Raw genomic sequence first — 18,883 nt, forward strand, 5'->3', positions numbered from 1 at the left:
TCTCTAGATCTGTAAAAATAACATGATATTCACCTAGGGAATTAATCCCCGCCTTAAAAAAATTGTAGAACCAAATGGTATTTGACTACCAAACAGGAATATGAGTAACACCGATGCAAACAAATTATGCCTGTCTGCCAGATGTTCATTATTAGCTTGTTCCTAATCCACCATAGATGCATAGCCTAAAGACAGAAAATGCCACTTTTTGCTATTGCAGAAGGACAGTTACAGTTCAAGACCATTATTCAGTACTTTAATTTTCAGTGTACACTGGCAGAGAATGTATTAAATATATTCCCTGAAATCTTTCTTTCTCCCATCTGGTATGGTTTGCATGACCAGAGATCACTCACTAAAATGAGGAGTTAGGACTTACCAGTAAGCTGATATTCACTTACTAGACACTACAGTACGAAAATGAAAAAGATGAAATTAATTACTACCTTGAGAATCCTCAACTGTATTGAAACTGAAATGTAAATTTGTACTGCTGTTCTACTGCTTTCATAGTCACCTTGAACTCTTTACAAATTATAAAAAATTACAAGGAACAGCCATGCATCATCCTGGACATACTTGTGCAGAAAAAGCTTAAATGGAGTGTTCGTGAAAGCATAAAGCCAACAGAGAAAAAGCATACTCCATTCTTATTTGTGCTATTATCAACATTGATCTGAAATGCTGGGCAGATACACTGATCCTTGTTTCCTACTTCCTTTAAATTACTCCCACTGAGAAAAATGACTTATTTCTCCTTTGAGCTTGGAAGCACCGAGAATGTTGCTGAGCAGATTCACACTTTTCTTGTTAGCTAACTGGCCTGCATGTCCTCAATTTTGATCTCTGTTGACATTTTTTGATTTATGAAATTACTAAAATTTTACAAAAGATTCTGCAATGATTGAATCTGAAACATTTTATAGTCCTTTTTCTCTCCATGACTCTTCAGTGCATTAGCTTTGCTCCTTAGGCTGAGTCAGAAACCTTATCAACAGCAGTGCTTTTGCAGAGAATGTGCTGAAAACATTTTAGCCCAAACTGTGTTGTCACTTAAACTTCTACAATCAGTACTGTACCTGCAGCCATTACCAACTACAGGTACAAAATACATCACTTTAGGGGGTCATATCATGCAGTTTCCCCACCCTTCAAATAATTTAAATGTTTTTAGAGACAGTATCTTAGTACTGCAAGAAAGTTATTTGTTTGAAAATCTAAGCCTCAATGAACAAAGCAAAGCATAACTACTTCACTTTTTCATCCTTCATTTGGTTGTGGAAAGGTTACAGTAAAGGAGATGAAAACACATTATTTCCACTGACTTTTGTTATGAAAGAAATGCAACTCCAAATGCATAATGATTTATGCAATGGATTATGCAATTTTTCTCAGTGCTATTTCCTTAGATGGGTGGTCAAGAGCAAAATTAATATTTTTAAGCTTGAATAATCGTTAACATACTGGGAACTGCTCTGCTGCAAAGGCCAGGATGACAAATTCTCAGTGTTTCTGTAAATTGATTATATCCACACACACTCCCCGCATTGATAAGATGACATTTTGGCATAAGCTTCATGTTACTTTTTCTTAGCTATTTAGAAAGTACCTTAATGTTCTCACACTGCTGAGAACTCAGTTTGGGCTAATTCTGTTGCACTCACACACTACATATTCTCAGCTGCACCTTAATTGCCTGAGAAAAAATAGAGAGAAATAATTATGGCAAATACAATTATAAAATAACAACAATAACAACAGCTTTCAAAGCCCTGTTCTCCCACCATACCAAGAGCCCTTCCAAACATGGCATTAACCTCACCAGTATTTCACTGGTATCTGGGAAGCAAGGTGAGCTGCAAGGATGAGAAGCTGGCTCTGCTACAGCCTAATCTCAAGAATGCCCCCCTAGCCTAATCTCAAGAATTCCCCCCAAAACTCTTGTTTTGGGGGGCAGCCTCTGCTCACTGCTCTCTGCCCCACAGAATGTGAAGCTAAAGCCTAACCTCACAGACACGTGCGGACATCTTTCATTAACGCTGTCCGAGAAATTACCGTGCAAAGGAAAGCGAAAAGCCAGCTCTCATCCCAGTTTTAACTTTGCCGACACTTCTCCCATGTTGCCCAAATGTCCAAAACACTGTGCAGACACCTAGTGTGGGGAGACTGATGTTTCTGGAATCCTGTACATATTTCTTTTGTACCTTCCTAACTGCATTATCTCCTCCTGTCACTGGGTACTCCTCCTCACAGCATAGGTGGTGTGAGGAGACCCAGGGACATTTTTGTCTGTCTGCACAGCCTCTGCACAGGGGCAGGGGGGCACAGGCTCCCCCTGAGCATCACCCATCCAGCAGGCAATGCTGCAAGCTCACCACGGCTGGCAACACTGTGTGAGGGGAAAAATATTCCAGTTTAAGCTCTCTGGGACAAAACTGAGAATAGCACCTTGTTCTCACAACGATGAGCCCTGTTCTGCTTATCAGATTTCACAGCGTTACACAGAAAACAAAGTGTATGTGGCTGTCTGTTTCCTAGGGCAGGATCAGGTCCCAAAGGGCTTCCTTAATAAAACAGTAAGCTCTTGCACAAACCTTGTGCTGTCACCTTTTAACAGTGTACACCAGAGCACAAAAGGTAATGGAGCAACAAGTAGATGCAAAGCTAAATCCACATCTCCAACTCCTGATTTTCTGGACTACAATTCTTTTCTTTAAAGGTTAATTCTTTCATCAGAATTTCTGACAGATAGTCAGGAAATAATAGTTTTTAATGTACTGTAATAACTGAAACAGCTTTCTGCTATTTAGAACAACTGGCCATGCTTTATAAATGTTCTCCCCCCCCCCCACCCAGTGACACATTGCTGGGGTCTTTGGTTGTTGTTTTTCAAGTTATTTTCTGAATTCGTTCAAAGTGACATAAAAATAGAGAAGTAATTAAATACCCTTTCACAAATTACAAGCTTTTCGACACATAAAATGTTGATTTTGTTTCTTCCCAGAGGGAAAACAAGATTTTAACCATTTAGTAACTAGCAAAAGCTCTGATATGAAACAAGTAACAAGTCCATGTGCTACTGTAAAGTACAATCTGATTTGAACAGCATATTATTGAGATTATAACAAATTTCAGGCGACTAACAAAAATACCAACTGCAACAATCAAAACTCCTCATGAACACCTGTTTAGGGAATTAATTTTGCTTTAATGGGCTATTACCAAGGCTTCTCTAACAAACTCACTCGCTCCCCCAATCAATTCTGGATCAATACAGACACACATGCCCTGTGAAAAGCCTTCTGTTCTTAGGACAGGATTAAAAGATTTGTTAGTTTTACGATAGCTTGCTTAAAAGATGGAAATTAAAAAAAAAAAAAAGAAGAAAAGAGAAGATGCACATGTTCCACGCAGTTTAGATCTCTTCTGCTTAACCTCAACATTTGCAAAGGTTTGACAGAAGGGAGGCCACTTTTTATTGATTATCACAGTAATAAGGCTCTAAAGAATCCCAAAACACGTTGCTCAGTCTCTGTGAATGATCAATTAAAAGCCTGCTAGAGAGGCTTCCTCGGAAATTCACCGCCATTTCTTAGTGAAACTGAGGTGGTAGAAAATAAAGGCATACAAGCAGTTTTTAGAAACAACTCTGTATTCTTTCAAACCAACAAGTTCAAAAACTTTACAAAGGGCAGATGTTGGGTGCCTGAGCACTGGAATAACTTAAAGCTTTGATCTAGGTGTACTAAGTATTATTTATAACCTTTAACATTATGAGAAATGTATTCCTTCAGTGACTTTGCAACAGCAAGTCTTTATTTTTTCTAAATTAATCCTGAGCTAAACTTTTCCCTTAACCAAAAACAAGAAATAGAAGAATTCTACAAAGGATATAAAGTCATTAATTAAAACCCAACAACAGATAAAAAAGCCTTAAAAAGCATTTAAAATGTTGCACAACACAAAAACATATATTATCCATAACTACATTTAGCCTACAATTTGATCATGTTGTCACAGCTTCCAAGAAGGATTTTAAAAATAATTTTATTTATTATGAAATATGATGCTGTTCAATGTATAAAATTAAGACATCTTTCTATCAATCACAGAGATTTATTGCATCAAGGGTTAATGAGTATTTTCTGTCCAGAGGAAAATACTTCAGTTTTCCATGTAGTTCATAAAAATAAACAGTCTGCTCTTCATTACAAAGATACTTCAAAAGTAGTAAATGGTATTTTCTTTATCTCTCTAGTTACATCTGATTCATCTGGATTTTGGAAAACTGCATACAGAAAATCTGGTCTGATCAGAAAAGGATATTATTTTGGTATAACACACAAGTTTTTTTCCTTCTTTAATAATGTGATTTTAAAGAAACACAGAGAATGTATACTTCATATGCATAAGTTGGGTTACCGAGTTCAAAACCCACAGCACTGAAAACATTTCCAAGTATTTGTTAGTATTTTGGGCTCCTTTTAAATCTCACTAGCTTACTTGAAATCAAAAGAATAAATTCTAAAAACTGGCAATGATTTAACCCCTAGGGAGCAGACACTGAACTTGTCTCACAAATGTATTGATTAGATCAGCCTTTTGGATGCAAAGTCATCTTTCTTGCATAGATATATTCTTGAATTTTCAGTCTTTTTTGCTCTGCATAATCAGAAACTCGTGGTTTTCACTTAGAAAACAGTAACTCAAACACATTTTCCCATACATATTTACAGTCCTATTTTCAAAATCTTTTTCCTGAGTTGCTGAGCAAACAGAGTTCACATTTACTGAAAACACGGACTTACACAGTTTGTATGTATACAGAAACACAGCTTTAAGATCAGCATATATAATGACATTTCAGGAGAGAAACTTTCTTATCAAGCTCACTGGTGAATAGCAAAGGAACTTAATAGCCCAGGAAAGCAGAAAAAAGAAGCAATATACTTGCAAATGTCTTATATATTAAGAAAAAGTGCTTGGAAATCCTCATCGCTCTCCGAAAACCTTACAATCACCTAGCAACCTATGTTACTGCTGCTTTCAATTTTGAACAGGCAGCCTTCACATTCAAAGATGCATCTGAGCCAACTGATGCAACTGTAAGTTTAAAGCAAAACAAAAACAAAAACAGAGATAATTTTTTTTTTGTTATTTAAATAAAATGCCCCTACCTTTCTTCTGAGAGTACGATGGCGACTGCACTTGAGAAAAAGTAGGTTTTTCTTCTGTGAAAAATTCAGGTTGGTTGTACTGATTCAGGGCCATGTCCATGTCAGAGTACTCGCTTTTAAACACGTTTCCAGGGTAACTACAGGTATAAGGCTGATTCACCGCCCAGGCCTGTTCCATATATATGTTGTTACTGTGCAGGACCTGAGCATCACAACTGCTGTAACCCTGATTATCTTCGATATATGTGCAATAATCAGTGGACTGCATGTAGCAATTGCTACCAGCAGCTGGGTGCACTTCATATATTTCTTGCATACAGTAGTTCATTTTGTTAGCCTATCTCAGCTTCTACTTTACGTACACACACACATGCATACACACGCAGGCATGCATACACATGGGTTGGGGAAGGAGCAATGAATATACACCAACAAAGTCGACTGCAAAACAGCCCGTTTTACTTCGGAGCAGCACCTGATGTGCTAAAATCCTATTTATATTGGGACAGCTTGTGAACTCCCCTGCCAGTCAAACATATTGGGAAGCAGATTTATGACAGTCAAAGGTCTTAATCTGTGACTGTAAGTTAATTCCAAGGGAAGATGGCAGTCAGGTAGCAATGACCACCAGACAAAGAAGTGACATCCTGACAACCCTTCTGTTCCCCCGTTTGTCTGGAATAATCATTTTATAAACCATTTCCAGCCTTTTCCAATATGATTAGAAAACGATTACTAAGGCAAGGACACAGTTATGTCACTGTAGTTGTCAACTTAAGTGTGAAGAATTATAAAGACTGCTTAAGAACTCCCAGAGGGGATACGCTGAAAATCCTAAAATCAATAATCCTGTTTTTCAGCATTAAACCATAGAAAATCCAATAGTGCTGTGCTGATGACCCAAACAGTAGTCTAGTGTTACAAAATTTAGCAACTTAATCTGTCATCAGCTTTATTGATTTTGTTTTACAGAATTACATGCATGAATCTCCCCAGCCTTCCTCACATACACAATCCTCCCCACTGCCTTATAATGAATTTACGGGAAAGCTGCTTTTTTTAAACTTCAGTGATTTCAAGAAGCAATTTCTGTTGAGTTCAACAGGTGGGAAACTTCAAAATAATATAATCATCAAAAAGAACTCTGCTTAAATATTATCAATAGGCTAATTGCTTTGCTATTCTGCTCTGTTATCTTTTCTGTTTCAGTAATGAAGTATTTTATAAGAGCTTTTTTTCTGATAACAGAGCGAGGAAATGAAGGAACGTATTTTGGCTCACCTATGAACTATGAACATGACAATGCCACTACAACAAAAACTGTATGATATTTTAATTGCCGAATGTACCTCAAGCTTCAGCATGGTTATTATACCTTCTTTAATCAGCCATTTTTTTTAATCTTAAAAAACTATTTTATTTTTAACTTACATTAACTGCTATTTTGTTTTTTATGTGGAAAAAATCTGTTTTTTTCTTTACAGCACAGCTAAGATACAGTAAAACTTGTGAAGTCAGTAATAAACTGATTTGATAATGACAGCTTTCTTATTTAATTCATTTTAAACTATAGGATTGCTAAAATTACTGTGTAACTTGGCCTTTTTCTTCTAGGATCTTCAGCATACATCTTAACAATCTTGATGAACATACTCTTAAATAGTCCTCAGAAGTTCAGTGCAATAGGTAAGAACTGGGCATGACATATCAAAATTTTTCCCTATCCGATATTGCTAAATATTTCAGACTAATAAAAACAGCCAACAGAGAGACATTTTCCTTCCAACACACAACTGTAACTAACTTTTCTAAATAAGTAGCATTTTCAGTTAATATCTAATTAACTACCAAATCCAGGACAAGTCCTTCCAATGATCAGAGAAGTTAAAATTCATACTTGGAGTTCTTCTTCCCTCTCTAACTATAAGAGAAGCATCTCTACCATGCCTTTCTTATTAACTTGCTTATAAAATAATAATACATTTGGTAAGTCAAACTGAACTCTATTGAGATCAGTGCTACTGAAGTCAATGAAGTTGCCTCTAAAATGAACTTGTTCTCCTAAAATCTAATAATTTAAACATTTTATTTCATGAAGACCGCAAACAGTTACTGAAATCCAACAAGCAAAACCCTCATGAACCCTCATTCATTTATCATTGTCTAACTCAACAAATACCACTGTAAAATACAGTGTGAAAAGCACACAATAAAAGTTAATTTTCACTTTAGTTCAGGCCCATCATCTAGATTTTAAAAACAGTGAGTTTGTCTGTGATAAAAAGCATGTCTCATGCAAGATCTGATTTTTCAATAATGGATGTTCAGCACTTCATAAAAATGCCTGTTTCATTCAAGAAATTCTGCAAAATTTGTTTATGCCAAAGCCCCCAAACCATTCCACTGAGGGGATGGGTTGGTAATGCTGTAGTGTATGTAACATATACAGCTTGCTGAATTTACTTCTCCATGCTCCCAATAAAACATTCCCAAGTACCGTACTTAGGTTGTTAATTTACCACAAAAAGATCCCCTGTACCATCAACAGGAACTTATGTAGAGCTCCCACAGAGGTGAGGCTGTGTTTTACAGGTTAGCAAAACAATACCTGGATACTTTTACACCACCCAGAGAAGCTGGGCTTTAAATTCTTAGTGAGAATTTTCCCCATGTGGATTTGCTTTGCCAGCAAAGTCAAAATTCCCACGAATCTTTCATTTTCTTGTTTTTTCCCCCTCTGACTGGATTTAGGTTTGTTACTGAAAAACTAAACAGAATTGAAGCCTTCTGTAGACAGAGCTGTTCCAGCCAGGACGGCACCTGAGGAAATGGTACTTCAACATGGCACAACCCGTGTCTTACTTTCTGTTTCAAAATAAATCCCTTAAATATTTCTTATATTCTAAGCTACATCAATAATGCTCAGAAATGTGTCACATGTACTATTTTTGTCAAGTGTTCCTTTAATACCATAAGGAAATTAAATTACATGAAACTGTGAAGGATAAGAAAAAAATGAAAAATTACTTTTCCAACAAACAAAAAAAATTATGAATACTACCAGGGAATGTGGGTTTCTTACCTGTGATATGTTACTATTAAAGAGATTTATAGCTCTGCAGATTGTTGTTCCCTTGGAAACAAATCACTTTAAAGAACACTGCAAAGATTTTAAAAACTGAAATATTCCTAAAATATTTTCATTTAATCTTTTAGGGTCCAATCCTGTAGGTTCATTTCATGCACACCTTTGAATTAAATTCTCTGATACAAGACAGTCAGACAGTGTCTTCTTTATCAAAAGTCTGAAAGTGGAGTAGAATAGTATTTTTTTCTTTGTTTGTTTTGTATTCTTATTTGAATATATATATCTTTACATCATGTCATGTTGAGCTTTTGTTGCCTCCAGCAATGTAATATCACACTTGGAGTTTTATGAGTTCACATGTGTCTGATTATGTGAACACATGGAAGTTAATCACCATCAGAATAAACCCTTCAACTCAAGCAAGCAGGCCAGGAATAAAACAGAAATTTTGACACTGTAACGGCAGAAGATCCATAGCTCAAACCTCTCACAGTCTAAGGTGTTAGTCCATTGTTCTAAAAAAGACAGGAATTATTTGGAGTGCCCCAAAGATTTTTACATACTCACCCTGGTGTAAATCAGAAGTAAGTCTAACGCAGTCAGTGATATTAACTGGGTGGGCAAAAATAAGGCTGTGAATGCCTGAAAGGGGGAAGCTGCAGAAGAGACCACCTTACACTACACTATTCAGCTCTTCATTAACTCCTGTTTTACAAATTATTACTAAGATTTTTAATTACAAACAATGAAATACCCCCATTAAGATGCACTTCTCTTGTGACTTAGCTTGGTTAGAAAACCCACCAAAATGAACCCACAGAAATGTTAAGGAAAGACAAAAATCCTGTCACGTCCCTCTGAACACTACAGCCCAACCAACAGAGGTCCCTGACACAGAAAAAAGAAGTATCATGCAGTGCAATTTAATCTGCTGTGGAATATTACCTGCAAGAGTCCTATTCTCCTGACTTTTTCCAAACTGTGCACCCCTGGTCTAGAGTCCTGGGTATCGTAATGCTGCAGATAGGACCCCTGCACGCCATCCTAAAAGATTCAGCAGTGTCAGTATGTGGGAGGTATTGCAGAGCATTCTAATCAGAAATCAGTCAGGGCACTTCTGAAGGACCAAATGGAAGGATCTTATCTTGGTTGCTGTTCAGACTTCATGCATAAAGATGAATAAAAATCCAGGATTTACTAAAAATTTTACACATTTAAACACGTAATTGCAAAGATTAAATATACTGTTCTGAACTCTTCACAGATTTGTATGCCTGGATTATCAGTTCCTAGTTTTGTAAAATGAATTTTTACACATTACAAAATAACTGTTATATTTCCTATTTATGGATTTTATTGTTGTCTGAATTGTCTCAGCCACCTCTGATGGTTTTGGGGAAAAAAAGATAAAATAGATCATGGCTTTTCTGAGCAAACACAAATCAGCACTTTCATAACATGGGCTACATTCCAGACAGATCTTCTCACATCATAAGTTACATATACTGAAAACTGCAATAGCTTTTGAGCAAAACTACTAATGTCATTTTTGCAACACCCATAAATTATCAAATACAACTGTCTCTGGGCCCACTCAATGAGTTACCATCTCTCTTTAATATATGTATTTGCACCACCTTATTTATTCATTTCATGCACTATTATCAAAGACTCAAAATGGTCCCTCAGAAGTATGACTATGCAAACTTAGAGATTAACTAAGAAAACCTCAAACATCAGAATCCAAAATAACAACAAGCATTTACAAGAACAGAAAATTAATTTTTCATGGTTTTTATTTTATTTTGAAAACTCTACTTGCGACTAAATCATAAGGTAGGTAGGATTATGGAATTCTGGTGCATTTGACAGTTCCTGGAGTATGTCTCAGTGGAAGATAAGACATTAAAAAAATAATCTTTTTTTCTATGATACATTTATAACAGTTGAAGGAGAAAAAGCTAAATCTTTCTGACATAAAATGATTTCCTTTGGTTTGCAACAGATGCAGGAAGATTCAAACTAGCTGCCCTGTGGTACAAACTAGATGAAAATCTTACTTAGACAACAGCACACCTCTTTTCTCCACGTGTACCAACTTAGTTATTTCTCTAAAACTGCTCCTCTCACAAAACCCACTGTACCTTGGCTATGACATGACACTAAATTTGTCTGTGACTCATAAAATGCCAGTGTGATGTGCCTTTTATTGAAATACTTCAGACTCATTAGTCTGCTTGAATAACAAAGAATGTCATAGTTTATATTTAAACGTTCAGATACACTACAATTCCAGTTATCCCTCAAAATATTTTTGACACCTTGAATAAATTTGGTAAAAAGAGAATGGAGCTTGCTCTTTTCTGATGAGGACTCCTCCAGGGTTTGTGCTTGCCTTTTCTTGCACTATACATGACATGGATAGGTAGCACACGGTCTTGTCAAAAAGCATTTACTCCTTGAGATGTCAGCCAACAAATGAGCAAACAAAATTCTTGAATAGTTGGGAAGACTTTTAAGATGGTCCCAGAACAAATATTACTAAGAGTAATTATAGACCTGTGAGCCAGACAACCCACTTTGTTAAGCCTCCCCATATATCATAATTGGAAGACCCTGTTAGCAGACATCAGTTAATTACAGAGCTTATCTCTTGAGAAAGTAATGGCCAACACTTAAAACATGTACCTTTTTTGAGTCATTGCCTGCCTCAACTTCACATGAAAACATCAAGGTAAGAAGTTTCATTTGTTCAAAAGAAAAAAAAAACCCAAGCAGAAAACAGGCTAATTTAGCTTGACATAACATAATTAACAGGCTCCTGGATGGGACTGTCTGGGTTTGGTAGCCTCCTGACAGCCCTTAGTAAGACGTTAAAGCGATCAACACCTGACATCTGTTAGCAAAGAGGCATTCTGAGGTAAAGTACAACTAAATCTAAAGAAATCAGGTACTTAGACCAGTTTAACTTTTTCATGAGGTGATATCCTGCCTGACACTGTAATCTTTCTTCCTGGAGTGACGCAAGACTTAAGTAAAAGAAAACAACTTGTAATCCCCCCTCACAATATACAGTAATTATGTTTTAGGCAAAGAGCAATGAAGAACTATTTATCCAAGTTTAAAGAGGAATAAGAATAACTTAAGCACTACATTTGTGCTAATACCCTAGCAACTGTGATTCTTAAAGGGAGTTCCTTCAATGCTGTGCTGATGTGAAAACAACCTACCTCAGAGAAAATGGTTTACTCTCCTGACTAGTGAGGCAGAGAATATTCCTAACAAGAAGTCCCACTTGAGCTCTGTACATGTACCCACTGAGGGTATGGTTAATATTAAGAAAGAAGGCAAACAACACAGTCATTGTCGAGAGCTGAGCACCCTGAAAGTAGAAAAGAAGGCTTTCTTTTGTCTTTGCATTTTTAATGTATCAAAGATACGCTTTAAAAAAGAGGCCAAGTTCAGAAAAGATTTTTGATCAGCTCATAAAGATCATAAGCAGAGAGACAAATACTTTTTAAAAGCTCTAAAAGAAGAGATATTATTCTGTATTAGGTATCACACAGAAAACCCCAGCAAGTACTAACCACATTGTCATAAGGGGTCTTCACAAAGCTATTAAATTAAATAGAAGAGAAAACTAAAAACCACAATTACCACTGATAAAAAACAAATAAATTAAAAAAAGGTTGGTAGCTAGAAAACATCCCCACATAATAATGCTTTTACCAATGGCCAAACCCCTGACAGTAAACAAAGACATAAGCTGATTTTGCTTTTTGTTTTTTCTAAATACAGCATTTGCTGTGCTCTGCATGATAATGTCAGTTACCTTTACACTTTTTTTCTTCTTTTTGGTATTCCTGGGCACTTGACATAATTTGAAAGTTTGCTTTTGTATAGCCTGGCTGTAAAATTGTACTAGTCCAAGTTGAAGCATGTCGGCATTGCGAAAGCTGCTGTCCATTCCTCTGGATATCATAATTTTTGAAGTGTCTTTTCCTACAGAAATGATTTTCTGTTATGCCCACTACATTCCATTTCTGATTTCTGTCAGGAAGGTGAATCAGTCTGTCCCACAACGGGAGGCCACGTCCTGGATGTTTGGCAAATACTGCAGGGCTACAAACCGTTGGCTTTGCCAAAATCTTGCTCAGGTGTGGAGTTTTGGAAAGCAAGTGGTTCCCCAGCTCTCCTGATGCTGTGGTATTCCCGTGCATCTCCACTGGACTGCACTGATACGATGCAGAACCCTTCAGCCATGCCCATTCAGCCACCATAGCTCCCCTTCAGTAAAAGTGAATATAAAATTTTCCTGTCTGAGAATCCTGAAAAAGCAGGCAGATCTATGTGGACAGGCTAACACTAGATGCAACTTTCACAACATCACAACTACAACATGGGCCCCAGGGCAAGTTAACACCGATTTATTGCCTTGCTCATATGATCATTTGAGGTCTTGTAGGTCGAGGCTGGTCGTGAACAATTTTCAGATACTTAAAACACAAAACATCAAGGATTCAGCCTTGTTTGACTTTGCTCTTATCGTAGGCTGACCTGAGGGACACTCAGTTACCTAAGTGTGACATTCTTATGTGGGCATGCTTAGCAGTTCCGCTTTTGCTACCTACTGCCTTTCTCCGCCTGCGGTCACAGTGGAGTATCAGAGGTGCTAATTTTATCTCAGGAGCAAGGACATTTGGCTGCAGTGTGGATAATGAACAATACCAAAGCTGCATGATTTTATCTAACTGGTCATTGCTTATTCTTTGGTATAGAAGAAACTGAGATACCACTAGCTGAAAAATTTGTAAAACTAAATGTAGCCCAATTTCTATTTCTGGAGAGCAAAACTAAAATCAGTAGAAATGACCCAGCAAAGATCATATTCAGTATTTAAGAAATGGTTTTATTTTATATTATATGTAACAAAATTCAAATACAAAATAGCCGTTTAACTTGCATAAAGAAAATAGCAAATTCCAGACATCTGATGACTGATACCCACAGTGGTTTTAATCACAGTAAGATTCTGCTGTTCTAATCAACCTAAGAGTCAATTTTACATGCATTTCACTCAGTAAAGCAACATATTAGTAAGGGCATGCCAAATCATTAATTTCCAGAAAAAAAATGATTCAAAGTAAATTGGGATTTCAGTTACCAGTTCTATCATAATATTGCTGTTTCTGAATCCTTTGTCTTAGGACTTCTCTTAAGCGGAATATTGTTATTACAGGACAAATTCAGAAAACTTAATCGTGGTTAGTTTTAAATACTGCTATCCTGCTTTAATTCCTGCATGTACATACACCTTTCCTGAGTAAATTATTTAATTTTAGATGTAAACACCTTTTTGCTGCTAAGAATACAAGCTCACCTGACATTTGCAGCTACAAGTCTGTTTCTTCTACTGACTGTATCTCAGCTGGACATCAGTAACACAAATTTGAGAAAGTACCTGGCATCACGGACTTCAATGCAAAGGGCAGGTAAGTTACCTACATAATTTGCTCTTACCTACTTACTTCTAGCTTTATAGATCTGCTCTTAGTTCAGACTTCATTTTGTAAGTAAAATTAAAAAGTAATTCTAAATGCAGGTAATATGGCAAGAGAGAATATCACTTGTAGGAGGATAATCAGTTTAAAATAGAATAGTGAAAGTAACCCAGAAATACTAGGCAATTTAAAAAATATAAAAAGAATAGAATATAAAACTTTTTTTTTCATAATTTGAACACTTTTATATTCTCTTGACTTCATAAATTTAAGCACAGAGAAAGAGATAGGGTTTCTCTGATAAGTTCCTCTGGGAACTGAGAACTTCCCTCAAAGATCTGAACTTACATACTTAATTTTTTGTGGCACAAAGAGGAATTGTGCACTACAAGCCACCCTTCCTCTAGACTTTGCATAACCCCAGTGTACTTGGTTCAGCAGAAGGCTGCTGTCCCTTAAGTTCCTTCACACCCTGTCTCCCTACGTGGATGACATTGCATCTTCTCAAATGTCAGAGTCAGGCATGTGCAATATACATATTAAAAATACTGGAATTTCTATAATGCACTCATAAATAGATCCATGTTTTGTCAGCTCCTTGAGCAGGCCAGTGATGCAACACAATTCTTGACCTTGTTTAGAAAAGTCAGTTGTATCCTCAGGTACTCAGGTCTTGCTATTAGTCCTCAAGATCAGTGATTCATAATCCAGGCTGTTCAATCTAATTAGGCAAAAAATTCTATATATTTCCCTCAAATTTATCTTTGATATTAAAGGGCATCTTTGCTGTCTTTTAGCCTGTGAGGATTTGTGTTACCTTTGATTTTAACCAAAACCCATATATTCATGACTATGGTAAAAATTCTGTTCCCCAAGGATTCAGAGAGGGTGTCACACGAGGCTTATAGATTTTTACCTTTAACAAGGACCTCCAAAAGCCTTCATAACTTAAAAAATAAAATCAAAACAAATCTACAAATCTTCCAATTTCTTTGTTAGGAAAGCATCCATGGGACTTTGAAATATGATTACAGACACATTTATACTATGAGGAGAAATTGATTCCATTATTCTATTTCCATCATTTGGAATTTACCCAGGCAGAGTTTACCAAAGCTAGCCAAACATCAAGAAGCTATATGCTCTCTTTTCCTTTTAGTTCCCTCTGAAATTTGTCTCACTATTTTGCCTGCCATGTTAGTTACAGTTCATTTAATTTTACAAGTTTCCACTTTATTTCACGCATTCTCCTCAGTCACCAGGGACATTACACATTCAAGTTTTGCTAGTCAAAGATTAAGTTGCAAGGAACTACCACTGAAAGCTTTTATATTTTGTCTTCTCTTCTGGTACTTCCTATACTGAGTCACAGTGGATGTTTACGTCTTAAATTACTATTCTTCTTATTATAATATTAAATTATTTTCATGAGAAGACTACATTATTTATTCTACTCCATTGGCTCTAACATATACTGCCTGAATTTCTCAAAGCCTTTTTTATTCCTTTTTAGCAAAAACAAACAAACAAACAAAACCACTTGAAATCTCCTGCATCTGCTCTTGGTCTTGTCAACCCAAAATCTTTGATAAAGGATGATAATGTAATTTTGTCTCCACTTCTTACCTGTAAGAGAAGCATCTCTCTCTCACTCTAGCTACTGTTAAAACAGGTATAATCAAGGCAGGAAGCAGTACAGCCTTCTGGGATGAACCATGACTAAAAACTACAGGCCCTGTTTCAGAGTAAAGAGGACTAACAAGCAGGGCCAGAGTTCTTCTCATCAAGGAATCACCAAACGATTTCAAAATGCACACTGTAGCAATAACTGGCATCTCAGCAGTCAACAGGTCAAAAGACTTCCTCAAATTCCCATCAGAAGGTTTTTTTAAAGGCAAGTTTGTTTTTACAGAAGAAGAAAACTTTTAGCAGATGAACTGCCCATTAAGCTTACCTAAAAGAATAGGCAAGGGGAATCCCTAAGAATTATTTTATTAACAGCCAAAGCAAATACTCCTTAATGGGTAATTGTAAAGGTTGACCTATTCTCAGGCACGCAGTGTTATCTGAATGTCAATATATAAAGGACTACAGAAAAAATATGGAACAATTTATTTGTTTTCTTCTCAGTTATGTGGTCTTTTTTCCCAATTTTCTACTAGTATCTGCCAACAGTGGTCAAAGAAGCAATATACAAAAAGCTCTGCCATTTTTAATACAACCCAAGCGAAGAGAGGCATTAAGTAGTATCTCCAGGAAAGATGGAAGGTGGTGGCCAGCCAGCCAGCCAGGAAGACAGTGTTTCCTGCTGGAATGAGCTGGATACCAACCTGAACTTTAATCCTGACAAAAACTCAGAGTGCACAAAATAAGACCAAAAACCACACTGAAAGAGTGCCTGTTCCCCATGCTCACAACAACCCCAGAGGCACTGCATTAAACTTCTCCTGCTGTGCCCTGAGAGCTACACTAATTTTCCTTGCTTGGGATCTGCCCTGTCGCAATCAAGGCTGGATTTGCATTACCATTATTACTGTTATTGCTTTATACCACAGTAGCTCCAGTTAACAGCTAGATCCACTGGTGACGAAAGCTGCTGTGACCACAGGGGCAATCAGTGCCTGCTCCGCAGAGACTGACTACATTGCTCACACTTTTTGGGGGAGTGCAAACATTTATTTTTCACCCTGAGCAACAGGCTGTCACTTAGACAAAAGGTAAATTAACAGTTCTGGAAAGTCAGAGGATTGCTGTTTTCCCAGTTACAAAGACACTTCCTCTAACAATAAAAAATTATTTTACATTCCAAAACTGCTCACAGCAGAATGCAGAATTTCCACAGAAAATTCTCTCTACACAGTATTTCAATCTGCAGCTGACCAAAACAGGGGCAATTAGGAAACCAGCTTGGAGCTCTCTGAATTGCCATTAACTTACTTGATTGCAAACGTACATAATAAAGTTCTGCCTTTTTGGATATTTGAGGTTTACTGAAAAAAAGAGCAGCAAAGACAAAAGCACTTTACTGTTTTTTTGTTTTTTTTTTTTGTTTTGCCATTGAAGTGCAAGCATATAAGGACACCGAAGTAGGTTGGCTTCAGAGAGATCAACTAAGGCAAATATAATCAGGATTAGGACTGAGGGGTACACAGTAGGTTGATGAAGCAGCCTAGCTTTGTATGGACCCAGACCAATAAAACTAGAGGATTTTTACTTGATGACTTGAGAGAAAAAAAGAAAAAAGCAACCAAGCTACAATTAAAGGACATGTCCCCAGTAAAGTCAACACCTGATTCATACCTTGTTCCAGCATTTTAAACCCCACAAACTATAAGTAAAAGCATGTAAAGTTTTCATGTGTGTTTGTGCTGGGAAAGACAAAATCATCTGTGTCAGCCAAGGCTAAGGTTCCATTTCTTCTTATTAATCTTGCTTCTTGAGAGCATTTTCTCTCATGAGAGAAGAGCATTTTCTCTCATTTATTTTGCTTCTTCTCTCATCTTCCTCTTTTATCTCCTATCCTTCCATTTTCTCCCAGGAAAAGAGCATAGCATTTTGTCCTTATGCTTCCTTATAAAAGAGGGAAACGCTTCAGAACTGAGTTTCACAACTTTTAAACTAGGCTCACATGATCACTGAATAAGCAGAAGGATGGAGCTCAGCTCACAAAGACAAGCCAGACTCTTCTTAAATATGCAAATTTTGCCTCTGCAAATGTGCTAAATAAAACCTTTGAGAACATGTGATTTCTTTCCTGAATTTTTAAAATATAAAAATTACAATGCCTATAAAAAATTGTAGAGTAAAAGGAACTGTAGCAGGTAGAATGAACAATGTCCATTAGGTGATTTTCAATATTTCAGAAACATGTGCATATGTGTATGCTTGTAGAAGTAAACAGCCAGGGTTATTTAATCCAGGCTTGTTGTCCTGCTACTTGCTTTAGCAGTGGCAATATTATAAAATATTTAAATATTACATTTTAGAATATGGATTTAAAGATTAAATTTCAGTATTTCCAATCTTTTGGACAAGTATGAAATCACTAGGAAAGAAGAGTGCACAGATAATTACAATAAACTTTGTAAACAGTTTCTAATGTGTAAGAAAAGGCAATATTAGGAAACTTGTAATAAGGAGTGTAATAGCTTTATCCTTGTTCTTGATACATCTTAATGAGCTCCTCTGTGAATCAGTGCAATCACTTTTTAAAAACATGCTAAATTTCCATTAACTTTTAAAGCAATATTACACATGCACTTATCAAGAGCTGGGGTTAACATTATGCTCAAATTTCTAAACATGAGAAAAAATTAATCAGAGAAAAAGAATACCCAAAAGAACCTGGCAGTTCATCTGTAAATTAACCAGAGGCAGTTCTGAGCACAGAGAAGCAAATTGTTCAGGGTCTTTGGTATGCAAAGAGCTCTCTGAAAACCTGTTTTTTGAGAAGTGAACAGAAATTGTATAGACCAAAACAGAATCTTGTAGCAGCTCCAGATAAAACAAACTTACCAAAAGAAATGAATGACCAAAGCTATATGGAGAAAAGCAGTAAAATACCAGGATACACCATGGAACTAGAATGGTGGTGCTAACCAATACAGCCACATAGATACTATAAATGCATTCTTTCCTCCCACAGTTCTGCCCAGCACATGGGAGGGAGTTTTTCTGAGAAGAAGCTATAGCTGAACCACAGGGCTCACCTAGCTGCTGGTCTCCAACAGGAGTCATACATGGATACCCAGGGAAGAGTAAGAACAAAGCAAGCACATATGAGAGCTCCCACCAAGAGTCTCTCAATCCCCAGCTACTCCTCAGCCCAACGGACTGACTGAGTCCTTGTGGCCTTTCTAAAATGCAGAAATACCCACTGGATCTCTCTTTGAACTACAGCCCAGTCTACTCTTGAGTACATTTTTTGTATTCACAGCCCCCTCTAGCAAGGAATCCCAGTGTCTGTCCTCATGTGCAGAACCACCTCCCTGTTTTAAAACAATATTGATTTAGTCCCCCACAGACAGCAATCCACCTCTCCAGGGCTCATTTTACAGACTGCTGTTTGTGGGAATATGGGAATGTTAATGGATGTTTACTCTCTTCATATTGTGTTA

The 18,883-nt window shown here is 36.8% G+C and overlaps 1 protein-coding gene across 19 annotated transcripts in view; it reads right to left on the reverse strand.

Annotated features, from left to right (window-relative positions):
- THRB (thyroid hormone receptor beta) overlaps positions 1-18,883 on the reverse strand; it is a 163,955-nt gene that overhangs the window by 19,878 nt on the left and 125,194 nt on the right. For 2 of the 19 annotated variants that reach the window (XM_074538543.1, XM_005480946.4), the window contains exon 1: positions 5,178-5,520. The exons of 16 other annotated variants lie outside the window; for them this stretch is intronic. In XM_074538543.1, the coding sequence (XP_074394644.1) occupies positions 5,178-5,505 (328 nt within the window). In that variant the 5' untranslated portion in view covers positions 5,506-5,520. Of the gene's footprint in view, positions 1-5,177; positions 5,521-12,097; positions 12,561-18,883 lie in introns of those variants that run through there. One more of the 19 variants, XM_074538643.1, reaches the window with a different exon arrangement.

This window comes from Zonotrichia albicollis, chromosome 1 (assembly GCF_047830755.1).
Source record: "Zonotrichia albicollis isolate bZonAlb1 chromosome 1, bZonAlb1.hap1, whole genome shotgun sequence".
Taxonomy (NCBI): Eukaryota; Metazoa; Chordata; class Aves; order Passeriformes; family Passerellidae; genus Zonotrichia; species Zonotrichia albicollis.